Raw genomic sequence first — 21,467 nt, 5'->3', positions numbered from 1 at the left:
TCCTTTCCTGTGATCCAATCATTATTATTATTATTATTATTATTATTATTATTATTATTATTATTATTATTATTATTATTATTATTATTAGTAGTAGTAGTAGTAGTAGTAGTAGTAGTAGTAGTAGTAGCAGTAGTAGTAGTAGTAGTAGTAGTAGTAGTAGCAGTAGTAGTAGTAGTAGTACTCAAAAACTTAAATCCTTCACTGTCAATTGTCATAACATTAAAATTGATCAGATTCATCCCGCAATGAGGACAGGCTAATAGCAGAAAAGTTCATTTCAATTAACGAGAAACCATGTAACGCAGATATTCCAACAACAGATTTTTAAAGCATTTAAAATGCCTAAGCATACGAGTGAATGTGGAGTGCCCTCAGAACCGGTTAAACAAAACTAAACTTGTGAAATAAGCGCAGTGGTTACGGCGCTCGACTACTGTTCCCAAGGACGCGGGATCGAATCCCGGCCTCGGCGGCAGCTTATCGATGGAGGCGAAAAGCAAGGCGCCCGTGTGCTGTGCGATGTCAGTGCACGTTAAAGAACCCCAGGTGGCCGAAATTTCCGGAGTCCTCCACTACGGCGTCTCTCATAGCCTGAGTTGCTTTGGGACGTTAAACCCCACAAACCAACCAACCAATCTAGTGTCAACGCATACAAAATGATCCCCGTGCGCTATAACACTCCGAAGTATAAGCAAAGAGCTATTACAAGATTTTGAATAGATTTTCGTAGACCTCATATTGTACAGTTCAGTCGTTCAGTCGTGTCCGACTCTTCGTGACCCTATGGACCATGTCACGCCACGCTTTCCGGTCTCTTACTATCTTCCTAACATAACATAACTTCATCTGCAATGCCTCGAGGATGCCATCTAACCATCGCGTTCGCTGCCTACCCCTTCTCCGGCGACCCTCAACCTTTCCCAACATCAAATCTTTCTCCAGAGACTCCTCTCTTCTCGTCAGATGACCAAAGCAACTGAGCTTTAACTTTAGAATTTGACACTCCAATGAGCAGTCAGGGTTTATGGTCGACAATATCGACTGATTTGATCTTCTGGCAGTCCAAGGAACTCTCAAGAGTCTTCGCCAGCACCACAATTCAAACGCGTCAATTCTTCGGCGGTCAGCCTTTTTCACAGTCCAACTCTCGCACGAGTTATACAGATCTTGGTTGGCAGACTAATGTCTCTGCTCTTTACTAGGCGGTCAAGGCTAACCATTGCTCTCTTTCCCAGAAGCAGGCGTCTCCTAATTTCATGGCTGCAGTCTCCTTCCGAGGTAATCTTGGAGCCCAAGAACAGAAAATCCGTCACAGCTCCCACTTCTTGTTCATTGATGCTCCAGGACTTGATAGGGCAAGACGCCATGATCTTTGTCTTTTTAATGTTTAGTTTAAGCCCAAACTTCTCACTTTCTTCTTGTACGCGCATCAGAAGTCTCTTGAGTTCCACTTCACTTTCTGCCATTAAAGTGGTATCATTCGCATATCTAAGGTTGTTGATACGTTTTCCAGCAATCTTCACTCCATGGAAAACGTATCAACAACCTTAGATATGCGGATGATACCACTTTAATGGCAGAAAGTGAAGTGGAACTCAAGAGACTTCTGATGCGCGTACAAGAAGAGAGTGAGAAGTTTGGGCTTAAACTGAACATTAAAAAGACAAAGATCATGGCGTCTTGCCCTATCAAGTCCTCGAGCATCAATGGACAAGAAGTGGAAGCTGTGACAGATTTTCTGTTCTTGGGCTCCAAGATTACCTCAGAAGGAGACTGCAGCCATGAAATTAGGAGACGCCTGCTTCAGACGTACAGAAAAAAAAAATGCCTACAGATCACAAGCAAGCTCACTTCCGCCGTCCGCATTTTCGGGGCGTACTTAGAAATGCTGTGCGACCCGATCTCGTGTTCTAGACGTACCATATCTTTAAAACGTCGATGGACATACGGTATTTTTTTATGCGAAGCATACTAGCCGCACAACCGAGCTCTTCCTTGCTGCGCCGCGCGCGGCCGCGTAGCTACCACTTGACCTATATCGGCGCACCACGTGATATGACGTCACAACAGCTGTGAAAGCTGGGGCTCAACTCGTGCGCTCGCTTGCGGAAGCGCAGCCTCCGCCGGCGGCCTAACTCCCGCTCCTACCGCTTGGAGATACTGATTGGTTGGTTTGGTTGGTTTGTGGGGTTTAACGTCTCAAAGCGACTCAGGCTATGAGAGACGCCGTAGTGGAGGACTCCGGAAATTTCGACCACCTGGGGTTCTTTAACGTGCACTGACATCGCACAGCACACGGGCGCCTTGCTTTTCGCCTCCATCGAAAAGCTGCCGCCGAGGCCGTCACGCAATTGTATAAAAGGCGACGCACTCGTTGAGTCAGTTGAGCAGCAAGATGTCGGCCAGGGAGAGGGTGGCTCGCCAGACCGCAAAGCGCAAGTTACAAACAGCCGCGGAAACGGGAGAAGAACGAGAAGTACGGTTTGCCAAGCGACGTGCACAGTATGCAGCTAGACGGCAGCGTTCGACAACCGATGTCGAGGTGAAGGATGAAGCTTCGAGTACTTCTACTCGGTTCGAGCGGCGAAATGCTACAAAAACGGAAAATGCGTGCTGAAGACTGATCATCATAGTGTATTTATTGATTTGAGAAAAATAAAGAAAGAAGCAGAGTAACACATGAGTTGTTCTTGTCTATGAAATGGCTAACCAGGTATAGCCAGGTAATGTCTTGTCTATGAATGGCTAACCAGGTATAGCCAGGTAATGTTTAATTTTTTAGGCTAGTATGCTTCGCATCCTAGACTTAATCATAAGCTAAGCCAGACAATTTTTTTTCAAGCGGATTTCTGAGAAGACTAGGCAATGTTATTTTTCATTCTTTTTTTTCTTGCCCACAGTAATCTTTTGCAGCGCTCCGTGTGATCTGTTTTCAGTCAAGATCACTCGATGGTGCTCTCTGTACAAGGCCATGCAGAATTCAATGATAATATACGCTCTCATGCAAAGTGACGATCGATGAATAAAAGGAGATCATTATGGACACTTACTGTGTAAAAGGAAACGCCTCGAGAAGTGAAACAAACTCATTTAACGGACAGCAGACGCGAGATAAGGGCAAATTATTGAACAACTAGCAGAAAGTTTTCCGACACGGAAGGACGTCGCACTTGGTCCACCTCACGTGATCATGCCCGTGCCGGCAAGGTGCTGGTAAAAGACTGTAGAGGACTCAACACACTGGCTCAGTTAAACGTCCTGCAAGCTCTCTTACATGAGAAGCGCCGGCTATCAAAACCCGGGCAAGTTATAAGACGTTGGTCCCATGGTTATAAATTAACACGAGAATTCCCCCTTAGCATCCACTTAGCATCCCCCTGGCTTAAGACCTCAGAGGGTTGCCACTGCCCCCGCCACCTAGTAATATATGGAAGCGTACGCTAGATGACCTGCGAGGCTCCAATGACCACACTGAATATATATGGCATATATGACTGTCGCTAATTGGCTCTGTTGTATAACGTTCTGATTGTTACCGTTAGAGTCCTTAGTTGTTGCACCAAACGACGTCAACATACTACAGAGGAAGTGCCCTACACACAATTAAAAGGGATAGGCGCGCGTCCATGCGTGCCTGCACAACCACATTGCCTACGTGCATCAGAACACATTGAGTCTTTCATTGAGTTATCGCGTCCTTCAAGCGATGACGACGGCACGGAGTAAACGCAGAGCTGGAGGCTGGAGAAGATAAGGCCAAACGTCACAAATGCGCCTTCACCTACCACAGCCGATAGGCTATGAATGAAGTCGTTGAAATGTGGGCTGCCAACCAACACGTGCAGCAGGCCTGACGTAGCGCGCGCGCGCGCACGCGGGCACGCGCACGTATAGTAGCGTACGCGGTGCCTCAAGTGCTACAAGGCGTAACGCTGATGACGCTGACGCCCATCAGCTTATGCAAGACCTCCGTGGCTGCCCGCGAGAATTTCACGCGAGACGGCCATTGGTCTCGTTCCAAAAGGCAGAGGAAGTGGATGGACGGCCGCCAGCAGCCGCCAGCTAGACATCCCTCGCCGTGATACTTTCGCCTTCTCCGGAACAGGCTTCGCTGGAGAGAGGGCGAAGGAGCGACGGAGGCCGTTGCCTCCGATCATGGCGTCCTCCTGTGATGGCGGAACCACGCGCTCGGCGCTCGCGGAAGAAAGACAGGCATGGATTGGGACAGCTTGAATAAAACATAAAGCGCTCCACGGGGTGTCCAGCCGGCAACCGTCACTCGCACCCTGCGGAACTTCTTGGAACTCCCCAAAACACGAACGAACGTGATCGAATTCTCTGTACGGCGATTCGACGATATCCAGAGTAGGAGCCGTCGCCGAAGGCGATCACGTTCGCACCGGTGACGAAGTGACGCCTTCGGCGACCGTATTAATACGCTCGGCGATAGACGACCTCAGTGAAATATACAATAGGCGGTGCCCCAGAAGCATTTAACTGGAAGAAACTAATGCGAGACATCCTGTACCTCAAGCCAGGCGCCACCGTCTTGAAAAGGTCAATAATCGTTGAATTACTTGGCTACCTTAAAGCTATGCGTGATGTCTCAAGGTTTAAATCTGGTTGAAGATAAGTGGTTTGTCATGAATTTATAGGCCCTAAGAATTAGTTTCTCTATAGCCTGGTCGCACATATATGTTTCAAAAGCGTATAGTATGGCTATCTCCGAAAGTATTACGAGATACCGCAAAAATGAGCGTATCTGTACATTCAGGGCAAAGTGCTGGAATACCCAGAGTCCACGTCACTGCTTCTTAAAGGAAGTTCACAGATCTGCGTCGTGACCTCTTCTCGTTGTAACCACCGGAGGCTCTAGACGTTGTAGAAAAAACGCTCTGGTAAAGAAAAACCCTTGCTCCCACCTAAAGGTGGCCTATTCAAAAGGCCAGACCATAACAGCGAGGTGCCGACTCATATAAATAATCAACACACATGCCAGAATTTAAAGACTCAATTACTTTTTTTTTTTCCGAAGAATGTACCATGCTCACAAATTCTTGAAAGCAACACATCGCGACGGCGAAGTGGCAAACGAATTGCACAGAACTGGGCATCATATAAACCAGAAGGACGCAAAGGTAACTAATATTAAAGAGCTAGGCGAGGAGCTACTTACCCTGTTTTGATGAATGCCGCCCAGGTTTGTATCAGTTCCTCGCTGAACTGGATCTCCTCGGGCGTCGTCACGAAGTCCCTGAGAACCGGATCACTCTGTCCAGCGGTGACCTTTCTGAACTCTTCTACCTGAGAGTCGATCACTCCCCTTGTGAAGGGCAGCTCTTCGGCGTGGGTGACTTCGTCTGAAAAGTTGCTCAAGAAACTCGCTGTCGGCTTGTGCATGAAGGCGTAGTGGTAAATCGGCACTTTCTTCTGCTGCAGAATGTCGGCGAACAGCTGACTTGGACAGTTGAAGATTATGTCACCGAACACGGCACTTGAGGTGTCCCTGAGCTCGTCTATCGAGAGCTCGTCTCTGCCTTGCATGTAGTCCATTGCGATGCTATGAGCCGCTCTGGCCGGCATATGCTGGAAGAAGCTCCTGAGGACAGTTCGCATCACAGTAGGAAAGTTGCTCTGGATGAAGTCGGTCTGGCTCTCGAACTTCTTGTGAATGACGTACGAGAAGAGCAACCCTTCATTTTTGTTGAGACCGAAAAAGACTTCTTTGGCATTGACCGAGTAGGTGTCAGCGTCCGACGGGTCCAGGGGCATGAACTGGCTATGGACCCGGGGAAAGTACAAATACAATTTCATTCCCAGACCTTCTTGCGCTGCCTGGAGCAGCTTTTCGGCGTCCTTCTTTCGCAGGCACTTGATCATTTCATCAATCTGCTGCTCGGCTGGCCTGGAGAGATTGTAGCATCCGGCCACGTTGGCCACGGCGATCATCTGGGCCGGTCCCGACGCGTGATGGAGGCCGACGGTGGACAGCGGGCTTCCGCTCTCGAGTATCACGCGCCGGAAAAGACCTTTGCTCAGCGGCGATATCGTGTGGTAGCCAGCCGAAATAGCGCCAGCGCTCTGGCCTCCAAGAGTTACCTGGTCTGGGTCGCCGCCAAAGTATTTAACGTTGTCCTTAACCCAACGCAGCGCCATGGTCTGGTCCAAGAGTCCCATATTGCCGGGCATCTCCTTGGTGCCGGAGTCCAGGAAGCCGAAAATGTTCACCCTGTAATTCATCGTGATATAGATCACGCTCGTTGATGCGACAAAGTGGACGCCGTCGTATATGAATAGAGACGCGTCTCCAACTGAAAAGCCGCCTCCGTAAATAAAGACGAAAACCGGCAGGTCCTTGCATTCACGGCCGCTGCACGATGCCGGTCGCCATATGTTCAGAGTCAAGCAGTCTTCGCTGATGGGCTGCGCGTTCATCATTTTGAGGAGCGGGGAGAAAGAGGAATTGTCCTCTTTCTGCCTCAGCTGTATGCATGAGGGCCGCTTCTCGGTGGCATTGTAGATCCCAGTCCAAGGTTCCACAGGGAAGGTCTCCCTGAAGCGATAATCTCCGAGAGGTGGCTTGGCGTAGGGTATGCCGTAGAATACGTCCACTTCATTGCCCCTGTGCTCCACGCGGCGTCCCATCACGCTGCCGGTGGATGTCTTCACGACGGGATTGAAACTCAAAGCGGACGACATCGCGAAAGCGAGTAGGAGCGACGCCCGGACAACGAGCATGGTGTCGGCGGCGAGCTTGCTGAACAGGATGAATTCTTAATAACCAAACCCTTGAGTTTCACGACGGGTCCCAAATCGCCAATGGATCCATTTACTGCACGGGGTGCCTCTTATAGAGAAGAGCCCGAACGCCATGTGCCCCGCAAGCGTCCAATCGCAGAGCGAGCCCGTCTCGACCTTGACAGTCAAGAGGCAACCGCGCCCCTCTCCCTCACCGGCGGCGGCGGCGACGGCGGCCGAGTCTAGCGAGACCGTCGCGTATTCAACGGGAAGGGATGCTCCCGGCGCTGTGGTGTGAGCCGAGTTGGCACGGCGAACACTTCTTTATTTGCTATTTGTCGTTTCCTTGTGCGTCGGCGATGACATTCTCGGTGGGAATTTTTTTTGCTTTCATTGCTTCTTGTAGGGGGACACCGAACAGGAGGACCGGAGTTGTTTCCTACATCGTCGCACATACCACGCCGTTTCGCTGACCCGATGAGCGTCATCAGCGGAGATGCCGAGGCGTGAAAATAGACAGGTCTGGTCGTCTCCTTCATTCTCATATCTCTCGTAATCAGATCTTCCATGAGAAGCTCCGCGCGTGGAGTTAATCCGCAGGCCTAAAGCAGTCGCGACGAGCGAGAACAGCCGCGTGCCATCGTCACGATAGCGTCACATGAAGCCATCGTGCGGGAGCCGTCACGTCTTGCTGGTGTCCTTGCGTTCAAACGTGCGCTGCACGGGTGGTAGCACATCTTCGTTTGTGGAGTCCGCGTCCTTTATTGCGCTCTGCGACGACGGCGTACGAGCCAGGCTTACGTGCGGGCCAACTACCTGTGCCTATGCAGGCACTCCGTCTTTAGTGCCGGAAGAAAGGCGTTGCGAACGTCCGCGGTGCAGCAGACAAGCACGTGTCGTCTTCCTTTTATGCCTCCTAGCTATTTTCTCAAATACAGAATCCAAAGACAGCACGCGCACGTGCTCAGCTGTCCAAGTGCGCCTGGCTTGATGACAACCTCCTAGTCTGCGCTCCAAGGAAAACGAATATATACATTCCTTTCTTCCGCCTTCTCACCAACTGCTTCAGAGGAAGAGCATTATAGTTTAAGTTCCACCATCCTCATCAATAAACATTAGTCGAAGCAATCATTCTACTCGCCTTCGTTTATGTGCTTTCCTTTTTTTTTATTTTATGAGACACATTTAGTGCCAAGACACACTCTTCCCTGTCGTCTAATACCTTAAACGTGTCAGCGGTCACAGGCGTCTGAAAAAGTCGCTGCCCACACGTAACCCTGCTAATCGCTGAGGTGTTGCATGCGTGAAGCACTAGAGCAAGTCGCGTTGCGTGTGTTATTCACGTGTTCGCAGCATTCTAAATAACATGGCACGTGTTTTGGCTCTTGCACATAAACAATGCCAAGGACAGCGGCAAAGATGCAGAATGACGCTATCTTTTTATATCTACGTAATTCCGAGGATGCTGCGCAGAATTAGCTGAGTGTTCGACAGAATCCTGCTTGGCGATAGGAAATCATGATGGTTTATAGAAAACACATACATGTCGTCAAATAAAGAACCTTTAAACACATGACGACTCGCTCCCCCCCCCCCCCCTTTCCCAATACTTGCCCCAAATTTACCAGTTAGATGCGCGGAATACGCTGCTGCAAAAAGAGTATTAAACATGATGGTTAAGGGCCAGTACTGGTCCCTTGTTTACAATTAGGATAGGCGGAATGGGCTGCCGTTCTGACCGTTTAGTGTCCGAGGACTATCAGCTAGAACGGTATGGACCGTTTAACTATACGCTATATAAAATCATACAAACTGAAGCGGCACATATGGGTCACAACAGTCCGGCAATCGCCGTCACGCGAGCTCCCCCCAAACAGACATGCCAAATATATATATATATATATATATATATATATATATATATATATATATATATATATATATATATATATATATATATAGACCAGAGGCTGGCCTTCATCAGGAGTGCGAATGCAAGCGATGCGGGAGGTTCTATATGCGAAGAGTGAAAAAAAAAAATATATATATATATATATATATATATATATATATATTTCGCCACATCTGACACACTGCACGCGCGTACAGTTATTTACATTTCGCCTGTGTCGTTACCGCGTTTCCTTCTCCAACTTCTTTTCATTTTCCTTAGTGGAGAAAATGAACTTTCGTAAACCCGTAGGAGTGTGAATACGTATGTACCTGTATCGAATACCAATCAGACATCTTTACATATTCTAGTCAACCAACTAAGTTGCGTAAAGAAGCATAAGATGCATAGTTCGCGAGAAATGGAGCAACCGGCCGGAATAATCGCGCTATCGCAGTCCTGCTGCCGCTACTTTTATCGCAATTCGCCATCGGCAACGCAAATCTTCCGCGAAAAATAATATTAAATAGCAATGTTCTTGAAGTGCGTAGACTGGGCAGAAACTTGGAATGCCGCTTCCCGAAAGCGAAGCACGAATTGTTTCGCCGTTTTTAAAGCACTCCCTCGACGGTAGATGCATTTAAATTTTGATACAATATCGTTCTGGGAACACCAATGGTTAGCACTGTTGAACTTGAAGCTACATAAGATAGTTGTTTAGTCAGATGAGCCACGTACGGACCGCTACATATACGTCCCTACACGCACGCCCCAGTGGCGCAGCCACTTTACTAAGTCGCGATTTCGATACCCGCTTGATCTGACCCGAGCTCTATAAAAAAGGAACACGCTGGCGCGGTCTTGCACAGCTTTCTTTTTGATGCATATTAATCCGGAGACAAAGATTCCGATTTTTATATGCATGCTATATGATCCTGACCGGTTCAGTATCGTGAGTAATGTGGGACCTGTGAAAATTGTCACTGATTAGGAGGTGCTTTTTTTTTCGTTTCTTTTTTTTGCGTTCGTTGTGTCGTCTTCTAATCTTGTGCTCCCGTCCACGTTCCGCGCTGTTACCTCAAGATGCATAACCAACGAGCCCAAGCTGCTATTCCGATTAGGAGTGTTGGGGTTAATTTCGACCACATTGAACGTCAAATATTCGCCAACATGTTCGCCAGCACAAAAACAATTTTCGGATTTCGCTATACCACCGAAATTCAATAGCCGTGACTGCGGCGTTTTTCATGCACCCATACGTAAGAGATTGATACAGTGAAATTCTTTACTGAAGTGAGCAGTTTACCGTTGGCATTTTAGAATTGCTGCAAAATAACATGGCCGCCCGGTAATTTTGATGCATTAATATTGCTCCAAGATGGCCATCAGGATTATAAACCGGGGAAACAAGTTGCGCTTATGCATGTAACAAAGCGAGGATAGACGAAATAGTGAAACAGGTCACGATTCAGTACACAGCTATCTACGTTTGAGAGGAACTCTTGGCAGGCGAGTCATTCGGGGAAAATGAAAAGCGCGTAAGAGTGGAAAAGTCAGTGCGCCATTTCGATCGCCCTCCGGCGACCCGCAATGCAAGCCTAATAGGCGTGGGGTCACAAACAACGCGTATACAAATAAAACAAGAGGCGCTGACATCACAGCGCGCCCACAACGCACTCGGGAAGTACAGCTAACAAGGTCTAGAAATTACCCGGGGGAAGAAATCACGGCGCGGCACAAAGAAATGTCCATAGAAAAAAGAAAAAAAAAAGTAATTTTTTTCTTTTACGCATGCCACGCGCCTGTGGGAAGCGCCGTTCGATAATATAAGGCGGCCTCTTACGATGCACATAATATGCCAACTTGTTTAGCGCGTGGTCGCTCATGGATACAAGGACAACAATGCATACGAAGCATGCCTGTCTGCCCATGCAAGGCGACGATACGCCTCCTTGGTCGGTTGCGTACGGCGCATGACACATCGCCATCTCGAAAGAGACCTCGGTGCGGATCAGAAATGTTTACAGAACGATTTCGAAGGAAGAATGATAAGCAAAGAGAGGCGCACTTGGTATAGCGTCTACCAGCTGGGACGCCTACCGACGTCATTCGCTGTCCGGGATTTACAGACCGATGCACCGGTGCGTTGTGGACCTAACCTTGATCCCAGTGCCATTCTTAAAAGTGCAATAGGGTACAGCGCTTCCGTATACTCTTCACGTAGATTGTTGCTGAAGTTATCTATAGGCTTACAATTCCAATTAATATGTTGCCTTCGAAAGCGTCAAGCGTTCGATCCAGTTTGTTATCCTTTTCGACCATCAGTTATTGTCTATTGGTTTGGTTTGGTGTGGTTTGTTTTATGGAGTTTAACGTCCCTAAGCGACTCAGGCTATCAGAGGCGCCGTAGTGGAGGACTCCAGAAATTTCGACATCCTGGTGTTCTTTAACGTGCACTGACATCGCACAGCACACGGGCGTCTTCCTTTTAGCTTCCATAGAAAAGCGGCCGCCGCAGCATGGTATTCGATCCCGCATCACCGGGCACTGAAATTGAGCATCTTAACATCTGCACCACAGCGGCGGGCTTATCCTCTCTTCCCATTGCATACCCTGCCCATGACCATTTCTTCTTGATTTCATCTAGAATGCCATTAACTCCAGTTAAAGAGATGCCGAAAACAATGCAAAGGTCACCGCTACAAGGCGAGGCGAGCGATATAGCGAGCCAAGAGTCAACAGTATGTTGTTGTGGGACCTTGCTGTCCAAAAACCAACAATCGATCAAACATAAGGCAATTTACTGCCCTCCATGGGTGGCAGTGAGGTATAATCGTGAACAGCGTCGGCAGTGCTCCGAGTCCATTGTGGAAACCTGTAACAACGTACTGTGACATCACAGGTGTGTGGACTATTTACTAAAACGCAAATTAACGGCTTTTTTTTTTTTCTTCTTTCTTTTACCAAAGGCAGAGCTCAGTCAGCGGTTACCGTTCCCGACAGCCAGTCGCTCTTGCACTCTTGACCCGTTCTCGCATTTCAGAATTTCAGACGCAATTCATGGGGGGTGACAGCTCATGCCGTCAAGAAAATTGTATTACAAACCCATATTCATGGGAAGCCGGTCCTACGGATATAACTAAAAAAAATTCTTTACAACGAAAAACTGGTATGCAAAAACAACGGCAATGAGAAATGATGTACGGAACACTAGGAGTCTACCTTTCCTCTCCGTGGACATAACCCAGTCGGATCGCGGAAACTGATATTCACAATTTGGCGAACACCAAGCACAATAGCCGCCGCAGACGCTTTGTGACACTCCACATTTGACGGACAACTACTCCTGCCAAACGGACAAACTCGCCGTATACACCGAAGCGGAATTTTTAATCGCGTAAATCCAACGTCACACCGCGAATAGGAGGTGCTGTTTGCTCAAAGACGTTGTGTCGTGAGCAATCGGGCTGGGAGAACACAGCATCCTAGTTTTGTGCATCTCAACTTTTTCTTTTTTTTTTTTTTTTAATCAGCATGTGACCCCATATGCGCATGACGCATCACCCACGTGGCCACAACGATTAGCAGCGTGTCTCAATAGCCCGGTAGCGGATTCCCCGCGAGAAGAAAAACCTAATCATTTATTTTTTTTTTCTCTTTTTCCCCGCCGCCATAATATTATTACCAGCCCCGATTCATTGCTATTAGCAAAGCAACAAAAAATAAAATACCGCCGTCTTTTTTCTGTTAGCTAAGCGCACCGCTTTGTTCCTTCATGCGTGTCGCTAAAGACTGAGTGGGCTTGGCTAGGTGGATGTTTGGTGCTGGGATATGGCCACTGGTTAACGGGTAAAAAGGTACAAGAGAACATTCACACCCTATGCCTAAGTGTCCTGTGCACGCAGTTAAGTCCTGTGCCTAAGTACCTTGCTCGCGCAGTTAAGTAAAAGCGGGCCTAAGAGCCCCATTGATCGAGGCGCGACCTTGAAGACTTACGCGATTGGATGTATACAGCGCTTTTCCTTTCTGGCGGCGCCGGGCGTGTGTACGTCAACAGGCTGGAGTATCGGCGCTCGTCATTCATCGATGATCGCTTCGACGCCAGTGACTTTCAATACAAGAGCTGGATCTAACGATTTTCTAAAAAAAATGAGGCACCACCACTATTTTCTCGATCTTAGATAGCTGTTGATAGATAAAGCTGATAAAATGAGGCACCACCACTATTTTCTCGATCTTAGATAGCTGTTGATAGATAAAGTTGGGATGCGGGTTTCTCGAGCTCCGCCACCGACCGAGTGTTGTATACCACTCTTGCTCACGACTGTACACCCGTGGCGCAGCCAGAAATATTTTTCAAGCGGGGTTATACGCCGCCGGTCTAAAAACATATATGGACGAAAAAAGGCCGAAATGAAGCGAGAGGGGAGATGCAACAGTCAGAAAATTTCGGGGACTGCTTTCACACATGCCCCCTTCACCCCCCTACGCCCCTCATGTACACGATATAAGAATCAATGTAAATGTCTCGCTTTGTTTGTTTCGCTTCATTAACAATGAGAACGTGATTGAAATCACCCAAACATCTGTCATTCTGAGGACAAGGCAAGTCTATGAACTTTTTCCCTCGGTTGGCATAGCAGTGACACGAACCAACCGAAAAGCGGAGTTATGCGTATGGCCACTTGTATCCCATAATACTACAAGGATGACGAATACGCTGAAGGATCAGATGTGCACGCTCAAATAAGCCGCCCATATATCACCATAGTAAAGAGAGGAAGAAAACGCCTGTGTAGCAAGCATTCTGTAAAGTTCACTGCAAACGAAGAAAAAAAAACAAGAAAAGCTGCACCGTCCTTATAACGCTGCCCGATTGAACGACCGGCCGGCGTGCTTCATGTTTTTTTTTTTTCTTTTTTTCTTTTTTTTTTTTTTAGTATAGACGGACGACGATGCAAAACTACAGCGCTGACAAAGGCAGGGGTTTCGACACACTCTTTTTAGACACTTGGTAGCCTTGGACTCAAGTACTTGAGCGGCATGTTCGACAATGCTATAATTATCTCCTGGCAATAACAACACCCTGGAGCCATTCGTGCGTGCCTTACTCGGCAGCACATCAGCGTGAACTGTGAAGGCTGCCTTTCAGCGGCGCTCCTTTCCCTCAACGTTTCTTTTTCTTATTTAGTAAAAAAAAAAAAAAAACATATCACGCGTGTTGCTATTATGCTCCCAGCTGAGTCCATAACGTAGAGCGTCTACGTGTAACGTGACCGCGAACAGGCATGTTGCAACGCATCTCTCAGGGCTCCGTTGGCGACGGTCTCTGCACCATGTGACGGAACGAAAATAGCCGCAGGATCCGACACTGCGCAATCAGCAAATGACAAGACCGGACCTCCCCTAGAAATACGACAAAACCAAAACTACGCCTTCGCGCACTTCGCCGCAGAAATCAACACCCTTGACTTATTAGCATCCCCCTTCATTCCCGCTAGCAGGGCGCGGGCCATCATTTTGAAATAAAAGGCTTTCTACCTCTCCATTCAACACGTTGGTCTACCTTATTGCAGGAGCGCATGTGTGCTGCGTCTCCACACCGGTCTTCTTCTCACGGGAGCTGCCATAAAATCCAGTGTATCTTATAAAGGATTCTTCGTCGCCTAATATACGTCCCCCTATTCTGTTGTTGTGGGCTGATCAGGAATAAAAGAAAAATTACCTCGAAGGGTGGCAGTTAAACGTTGATTACGTGTGACGCTGCCATAGATAGCTGTTCTCCAAACACGCTCATGACATGGACGGCCGTAGTGCGACCCGCTTCCATAGAGACCCTTGTATTTGTTGGTCGCCTGTTCGACTCCTGACTGAAGGCTGACGCCCGTTAAGTTCTGTGCTAGAGCTCGCAAAGATGCGAATTCAATCAGTCACGTAGATTTAGGACGATTTATGTACCCACAATGTTTGCACCCGAAAAAACTCCGCCTCACTCAGTGTGACTGAGACACAACTTCCAGGGAACGCCTGAATGGACTCCTTATGATGTCGCATAACAACCAATCCTCTTTCCTAGACGGGGATGTGATCAGTGTTATACGGTGCATGATCATAAAGTTGTAAATACTTCTTTCTGTCATCCTGGTAAGTATAGATTGACAGAGTGGAAGGGGTGTGCCGACACGAGCAAGGGAAAATGCAGATGCACAATTAATTTCAGAAACAAGTTACTCAGTTATAACGCAAGCACTCCTCACCACGATAAAGAACCAATAACAAGGCTCCTTCAACTTCTTCAAGTCACTGGAAAGCGCTTGGAATAAAGATCTTACATGTATTGCCTTTTGCATATCACCTACGCGTGAAAACTGAGTGACACGCTATCGCACGCAAGCGCACGGTGTGGAGAAGAGATCTGAAAGAGAAGACTGTAAAGGGATTCGAATATTCGTTTCATGTGAGGACCCAATATGAAGCAAGAAACATATCGAGTAACACGAAATGCAGAAACATGCACATGCTGAGGTTTTGTTGAGTGTCAAGAAACTCCGCGTATGACGGCTGTGGAGCGCCTCGCATCTCACATGCACTGTTTTAACACTAAATAACTATAAACCAACGGTTTTCTTGTTGTCAGCAAAACAATGATGACGTGCGCATGGAGACCTGCGGGTGTGGCAAGACGGACACTAAGTGAGAAGACAGGTTAGGATGTACAGTGCAATTCCCACAAAATTAAAAGGAGGAGAATGAGCACGTTGCACTCGCGGATCGGTCCGCTCAAGCTGCCGTGGCCTCAACAACAGCTATAATCAGCCGGTTAATGACGTTTGTGTGTGTCGACATCATCCAGACATGACAAAAACGAAGACGACGTGACGGAAGGATAACTCTCAGCCTAAACTTTATTTCGGTAAGGGCTTTTATGCAAACAGGAGCAGTCATAAAAACAAGGAAAGTGGGCAAATATATGTGTCAGCAGTAGAAGCTGCGGTTGTCAAAAAATCGACAGGTAGCCAATACTGAAGGAATAGCTTCACCACAGTCAATTTTTTTCGTCTAATTAAACTACTAACCAATATTTTTACTTTTTTTATTCACAGGCCCATGCTGCTGAAAAAATCCCCACTTGTATTATAACTGCCGCATTCAAGTCTAAGCTTACTTTGAATTAAAGTCGTTGCAACTTACAAGTGTGCATTTCTGCTTTATTATAGCTCTCAACAATTTGTGTGCGCACAACCACCTTACTAAAGTGGATCTCCAGCTGCTTCTCAGGCTAGCTTCTTCATATCGCCGAGCATGTGGTTCGTGGACACGGTCACGTGACCAAATCAGTGCTGTCTGTCCAGGTACGATCGATTCTCAGGGAAGATATGAACCCCGCGGAAAATGAGGAGTAAATGAAGATTACAGATAAGCAAGAGTATGCACGTGAATATTGATGCATATCGTCTGCACAGGGCGCCATTTTCCGCCACTAAAGACGCAAGAAAACCACGACGCAGACCGCCTGTCTCACCAGCTGGCACTGTTTTCAAGGCGACAGAAGCTGTGGGTCAGTGCTCGCCTTAACTTTTAACTGTGCGTCTCACTTCGGCATTCGCTTGTGTAGAGCATACGCATGAACAGTGGGCGAAGTGGTTTCTTAGTCGAGGTTTGGACAAACACCTTTCAAGCCAGGAGGAATCACGACGATTCCCTCGTAAACATGCACTCGCCAAAGAGAGAAGGAAAACGATGTTATCGACCGTTAACAAACAACCGAGAATGAAAGTAAACAGATCGAAGAGTAATATTTCTGACATTGAAGTCCATAGTGCACTGTCGCTATCCCACATTGATATATTATAAAGCCATAACTCACCCGCCTTCACTGTGAACACGCGATGTCCCGAGACGTCAGTGTTTTATAAGTTTTCCTTTGTAGTTTAGTGTACTTTACGTTTCTTCGTGTGGATTATTATGGGGATTCTTAAGAACGGCCAATAAATATGCCACAAACGATGAGTCAGAGCAGACTATCCCAGAAGCATCAAGCGCAGTACAAACAGTTCAAGGACGACTACCTGAGCGGCATTGCTTTATATTGTCTTCAAGTAAGCTTTTTTCCTCCCGCTTCTTTGGAATCAAATGAGCGGTGTTGCGGCACAAATAAACAAATTATCATGAACATATAACATCGAGCTTGAACTTGACGCGATGCATTTGCATGCTGAAGGTTTGCTCCCAGCCCGAAAAATTAATAAATACACAAGGCAGAACCACACAGGACAAGCGCGGGCTGGACAAATAACTGATTTTTTGATTGAAAACAGACCGCTCAATACCCACGCACGCACCAAGTCAGGGCCGGTAACTAGACAACGGCAGTCCAACCAGTTTTATCCATCGCAAGAAAATGTGACGCATCGCAAAATTGTGTGTGTGTGTGTGTGTGTGTGTGTGTGTGTGTGTGTGTGTGTGTGTGTGTGTGTGTGTGTGTGTGTGTGTGTGTGTGTGTGTGTGTGTGTGTGTGTGTGTGTGTGTGTGTGTGTGTGTGTGTGTGTGTGTGTGTGTGTGTGTGTGTGTGTGTGTGTGTGTGTGTGTGTGTGTGTGTGTGTGTGTGTGTGTGTGTGTGTGTGTGTGTGTGTGTGTGTGTGTGTGTGTGTGTGTGTGTGTGTGTGTGTGTGTGTGTGTGCGTGCGTGCGTGCGTGCGTGCGTGCGTGCGTGCGTGCGTGCGTGCGTGCGTGCGTGCGTGCGTGCGTGCGTGCGTGCGTGCGTGCGTGCGTGCGTGCGTGCGTGCGTGCGTGCGTGCGTGCGTGCGTGCGTGCGTGCGTGCGTGCGTGTGTGTGTGTGTGTGTGTGTGTGTGTGTGTGTGTGTGTGTGTGTGTGTGTGTGTGTGTGTGTGTGTGTGTGTGTGTGTGTGTGTGTGTGTGTGTGTGTGTGTGTGTGTGTGTGTGTGTGTGTGTGTGTGTGTGTGTGTGTGTGTGTGTGTGTGTGTGTGTGTGTGTGTGTGTGTGTGTTACTGACCAAAATAAAAGAAGAAATGATAAGAAGATTTTGGTGGATGTAAATAAGTGCCTTAGTCTGTGCTGGCCGCCTACACATAATGAACCATTCAGCAGCGAGGAAAACCTAAACGACAGAGAAGCAAAAAAAGAAACGACGGGTTTATGATGAGACGCGGTTGTAAAGAGAACAGTGAACGTGTACACGTAGCGAGGCCATTTTGAAGGAAGCAGATTACTAGTATTCAGTCCATGATTGAGAGCAAGCCACGTAATTATGAGCAATAAGCATACTTTTTTTTCATCTAAACAGTTTTCTTTGATGGAATACCATCCAAATTATACTTCTATCACACAAGAATGAAAAAAAAAAACTTCTTGTCTTGAATATTTCCTCCCATGCTGCAGCTAACAGAAATTATGCAACCATTACCAGGCCCTTCGTTAATTATATTCGCGCAACAACGGTATCTGTGGCGGATCTGACTGGCCACTATAGAATGAGCTGCTTGATATTCATTTCATATTTTTCCTCATTGCGGTGAATATGAGTCGCCTGAATGTACAGCCACAAAGCAGGCATGACAAAAGAGCCTGAACGGTGGAGCCCTTATTAAAGAGTAACTTGCTTGGCGCGAGCCCTAGAGGAGAGTACCATAAATATAGTTTCCTCTCTTCATACCCATGCGGCACCGTAGGATAGCTTCGCCGGCGGCTGGAGAGTGGCCCATATGAGCAAGGTTATGATAAATTACAAAGTTGAAAAAGTGTGATCGTTTCTGGCGCTGCGGGTTTCCTAAGCAGACGTGGGGCGTGTCTGGAGACAGTGACTGATATGAGTAATGATATGAAACATTCACACGAAGTTGCAAAACCTTGAGCACAAAATCTGGCACTGCGGGTTTCCTAAGCGGGCATGGGATAAGGCTGGAGGCAGTGCACATGGCTGATTTGAACAATGATATAATGAATATTCACATAACGTTGCAGAAGCTTCGCTTTTCTCGCGCAACAACTTTTTTAGGCGGGCATGAAAGACCGATCCAAATTGAAATGGGTTGAACAATTATGCAATCACACCTGACGCAGTCCTCCAGTGTCTTCGCACCGCCTTAGGCCTCGCAAAATATTTGTAATCGCAATTCATTATCTAAACTGCTCTGGGAACAAGTAGCATCTGCATCGCATGCCAATGCCTCAGGCTCCTAGCGACAAGAAAGAGCTCAGAACGGCTAAGAGCATAGGGGACATTTAGGCGCAATTGGCCTTCTGAATATCCCTCTGATGTCTGATATCGGAACATGCATTGTACGAGAAAGCCAGCTATCACACCTCCCGCTCCAGGCCTCTTGTCTATATATGACGCAGATTCTCGATCTATCGTTTTATAAATGTCTGAATAGATATGTGCATTTTTACGCCCGTAAGGGCAGCCTGAAGACCGCATTGTGCATATGTCTTCATGGAGCTCGCCATCCGGATTGAATCCCGGCCAGCAGTGATAAGGAGTCATTTTCAAGTAGCGTTGACGCAGATCGTGTGCCGAGACGCTTTGGCGCGTCTTTTCCTAAATTAGATCAGGCTGGCTTATATCCAGTTCCTCGTCTACCTTCGTGTTGTCGGGAATGTAACGCTGCGTGACTCGAAAGTGCGGTAATTGTTCTATTCCTTCAGCACGCATGTCCAGATGCAAAATCAAAGCAATCAGTACTTAGACAAGAGTCGTTACGTAATGGAAGCAGCGCACTTGTCCAGCGGCATAATAACGAGTCATATGGCCGCTTTCTTTTCCTTTACCGTCTTCTTACTCTCTTTCTCCCAAGAAGCCACTCCCCAAAAAAGAACAGGCGGTCAGAGCTTCCGGCCTTGCACCATCTGAAAAATCTCCGTTCTTCACTAAAAACTACTCGTGCATTTTTTTCGTCCGCATAAATAGGGTTCTTTTTTTTTTTTTTTCGCACTGCGAGCTGCGTCTTCTCAGGTTTAAAGTGGCTCTCCTATGGAAACCAGTAAGGCTCTGCGGCATGTGAAGCCCCCTAACGCTCCCTGGCCGCCATTTTGTGCTGCGCTTGCGCGACGGTATATACGTGCATCGAGCTTCCCATTCCCCCTTTCTCAACTTATGTCTTGTGGCAAACTCTTCAAAAAAAAAAAAAAAAAAAACTTCAGGCTCTCATTTCCAGGATCGTCTGCAGTTGCGGCTATAAATAATTTTTGAATTATACCTAAAACAGAACAACAGAAACGGTATGAATTTTATTGGGCTCTTATCTTTTCGCGATAATAATCTCATATTTTCGCGCATGCGCAGAACGAAAGATCGCGGCAGGAGTATGTCTGTGTGAACCCCTGAGACACTGAAGCCACTCTGCCGCCGTCACAGTGTGACGTCATGCACCCTGTGGTTGGAGCATAATAAACTTTAACGCACATTAACATACAGCGTACGGCCGCATAGTTATGCGAAAGCGTTTGACTGCGTAGATCACAGCAGATTGTGGCAAGCTCTCCAAGAGATGGGAGTTCCAATTCACCTCATCTGTCTCCTCAGAAACCTGTATGAAGGACAAAAGGCCACAGTCAAAACTGGGCATGGTCTTACTGATAGGTTTCCGATTGAGAAAGGAGTGAGGCAAGGCTGCATACTGTCGCCCTGCCTATTTAACCTATATGCAGAGTGCATCATGAGGAAGGCCAGTCTGAACGTGTCCTCAGCTGGAATGAAGATTGCTGGAAAACGTATCAACAACCTTAGATATGCGGATGATACCACTTTAATGGCAGAAAGTGAAGTGGAATTCAAGAGACTTCTGATGCGCGTACAAGAAGAAAGTGAGAAGTTTGGGCTTAAACTGAACATTAAAAAGACAAAGATCATGGCTTCTTGCCCTATCAAGTCCTGGAGCATCATTGGACAAGAAGGGAAGCTGTGACAGATTTTCTCTTCTTGGGCTCCAAGATTACCTCGGAAGGAAACTGCAGCCATGAAATTAGGAGACGCCTGCTTCTGGGAAAGAGAGCAATGGTTAGCCTTGACCGCCTAGTAAAGAGCAGAGGCATTAGTCTGCCAACCAAGATCCGTATAACTCGTGCTATGGTCTTTCCAGTTGTGATGTATGGATGCGAGAGTTGGACTGTGAAAAAGGCAGACCGCCGAACAATTGACGCGTTTGAATTGTGGTGCTGGCGAAGACTCTTGAGAGTTCCTTGGACTGCCAGAAGATCAAATCAGTCGATATTGTCGACCATAAACCCTGACTGCTCATTGGAGGGTCAAATTCTAAAGTTAAAGCTCAGCTACTTTGGTCATCTGATGCGAAGAGAGGAGTCGCTGGAGAAAGATTTGATGTTGGGAAAGGTTGAGGGTCGCCGGAGAAGGGGTAGGCAGCGAACGCGATGGTTAGATGGCATCCTCGAGGCACTGCAGATGAAGATAGTAAGAGACCGGAAAGCGTGGCGTGACATGGTCCATAGGGTCACGAAGAGTCGGACACGACTGAACGACTGAACTGAACTGAACGGCCGCATAGACGATTCGAACCCGCGACGAAGAGCGCAGCTACTTACCTGACTGCTTCATAAGACAAGTAAACCAACGCTGCCTTTTTTTTTTTTTTTGTCTTTGTTGCCTCTATTTCATAGAACAGTACTTGCTGCTCGAGTTATCAACACATCTCATTACGGGGTTAGTTCTCTATTATTAGAGATTGATAATGGAGTCCTCTATGATATGCTATCCAAGCCATCGCAACAGCTTTACTTCACACGTGTTAAACAGCCTTGTTAGACACGTATTGAACTGTCCTCGTCGTTAAGCGGTCCTTAGGTATTTGTTGAACAACTTC

The 21,467-nt window shown here is 47.3% G+C and overlaps 1 protein-coding gene across 1 annotated transcript; it reads right to left on the bottom strand.

Moving 5' to 3' along the window:
• Positions 1-5,175: 5,175 nt before the first annotated feature.
• Positions 5,176-6,702, bottom strand: LOC146185215 (acetylcholinesterase-1-like). The gene has a single exon (XM_084607769.1). It carries the CDS (start codon positions 6,700-6,702, stop codon positions 5,176-5,178), a length of 1,527 nt encoding a protein of 508 aa, XP_084463895.1.
• Between the last annotated feature and the right edge of the window lie 14,765 nt (positions 6,703-21,467).

Source organism: Amblyomma maculatum, chromosome 6 (assembly GCF_055883805.1).
Source record: "Amblyomma maculatum isolate TAMU_Amacu chromosome 6, ASM5588380v1, whole genome shotgun sequence".
NCBI classification, from domain to species: Eukaryota; Metazoa; Arthropoda; class Arachnida; order Ixodida; family Ixodidae; genus Amblyomma; species Amblyomma maculatum.
The sequence above is the reverse complement of the archived record's forward strand: the minus strand, read 5'-3'. Positions and strand labels throughout refer to the sequence as shown.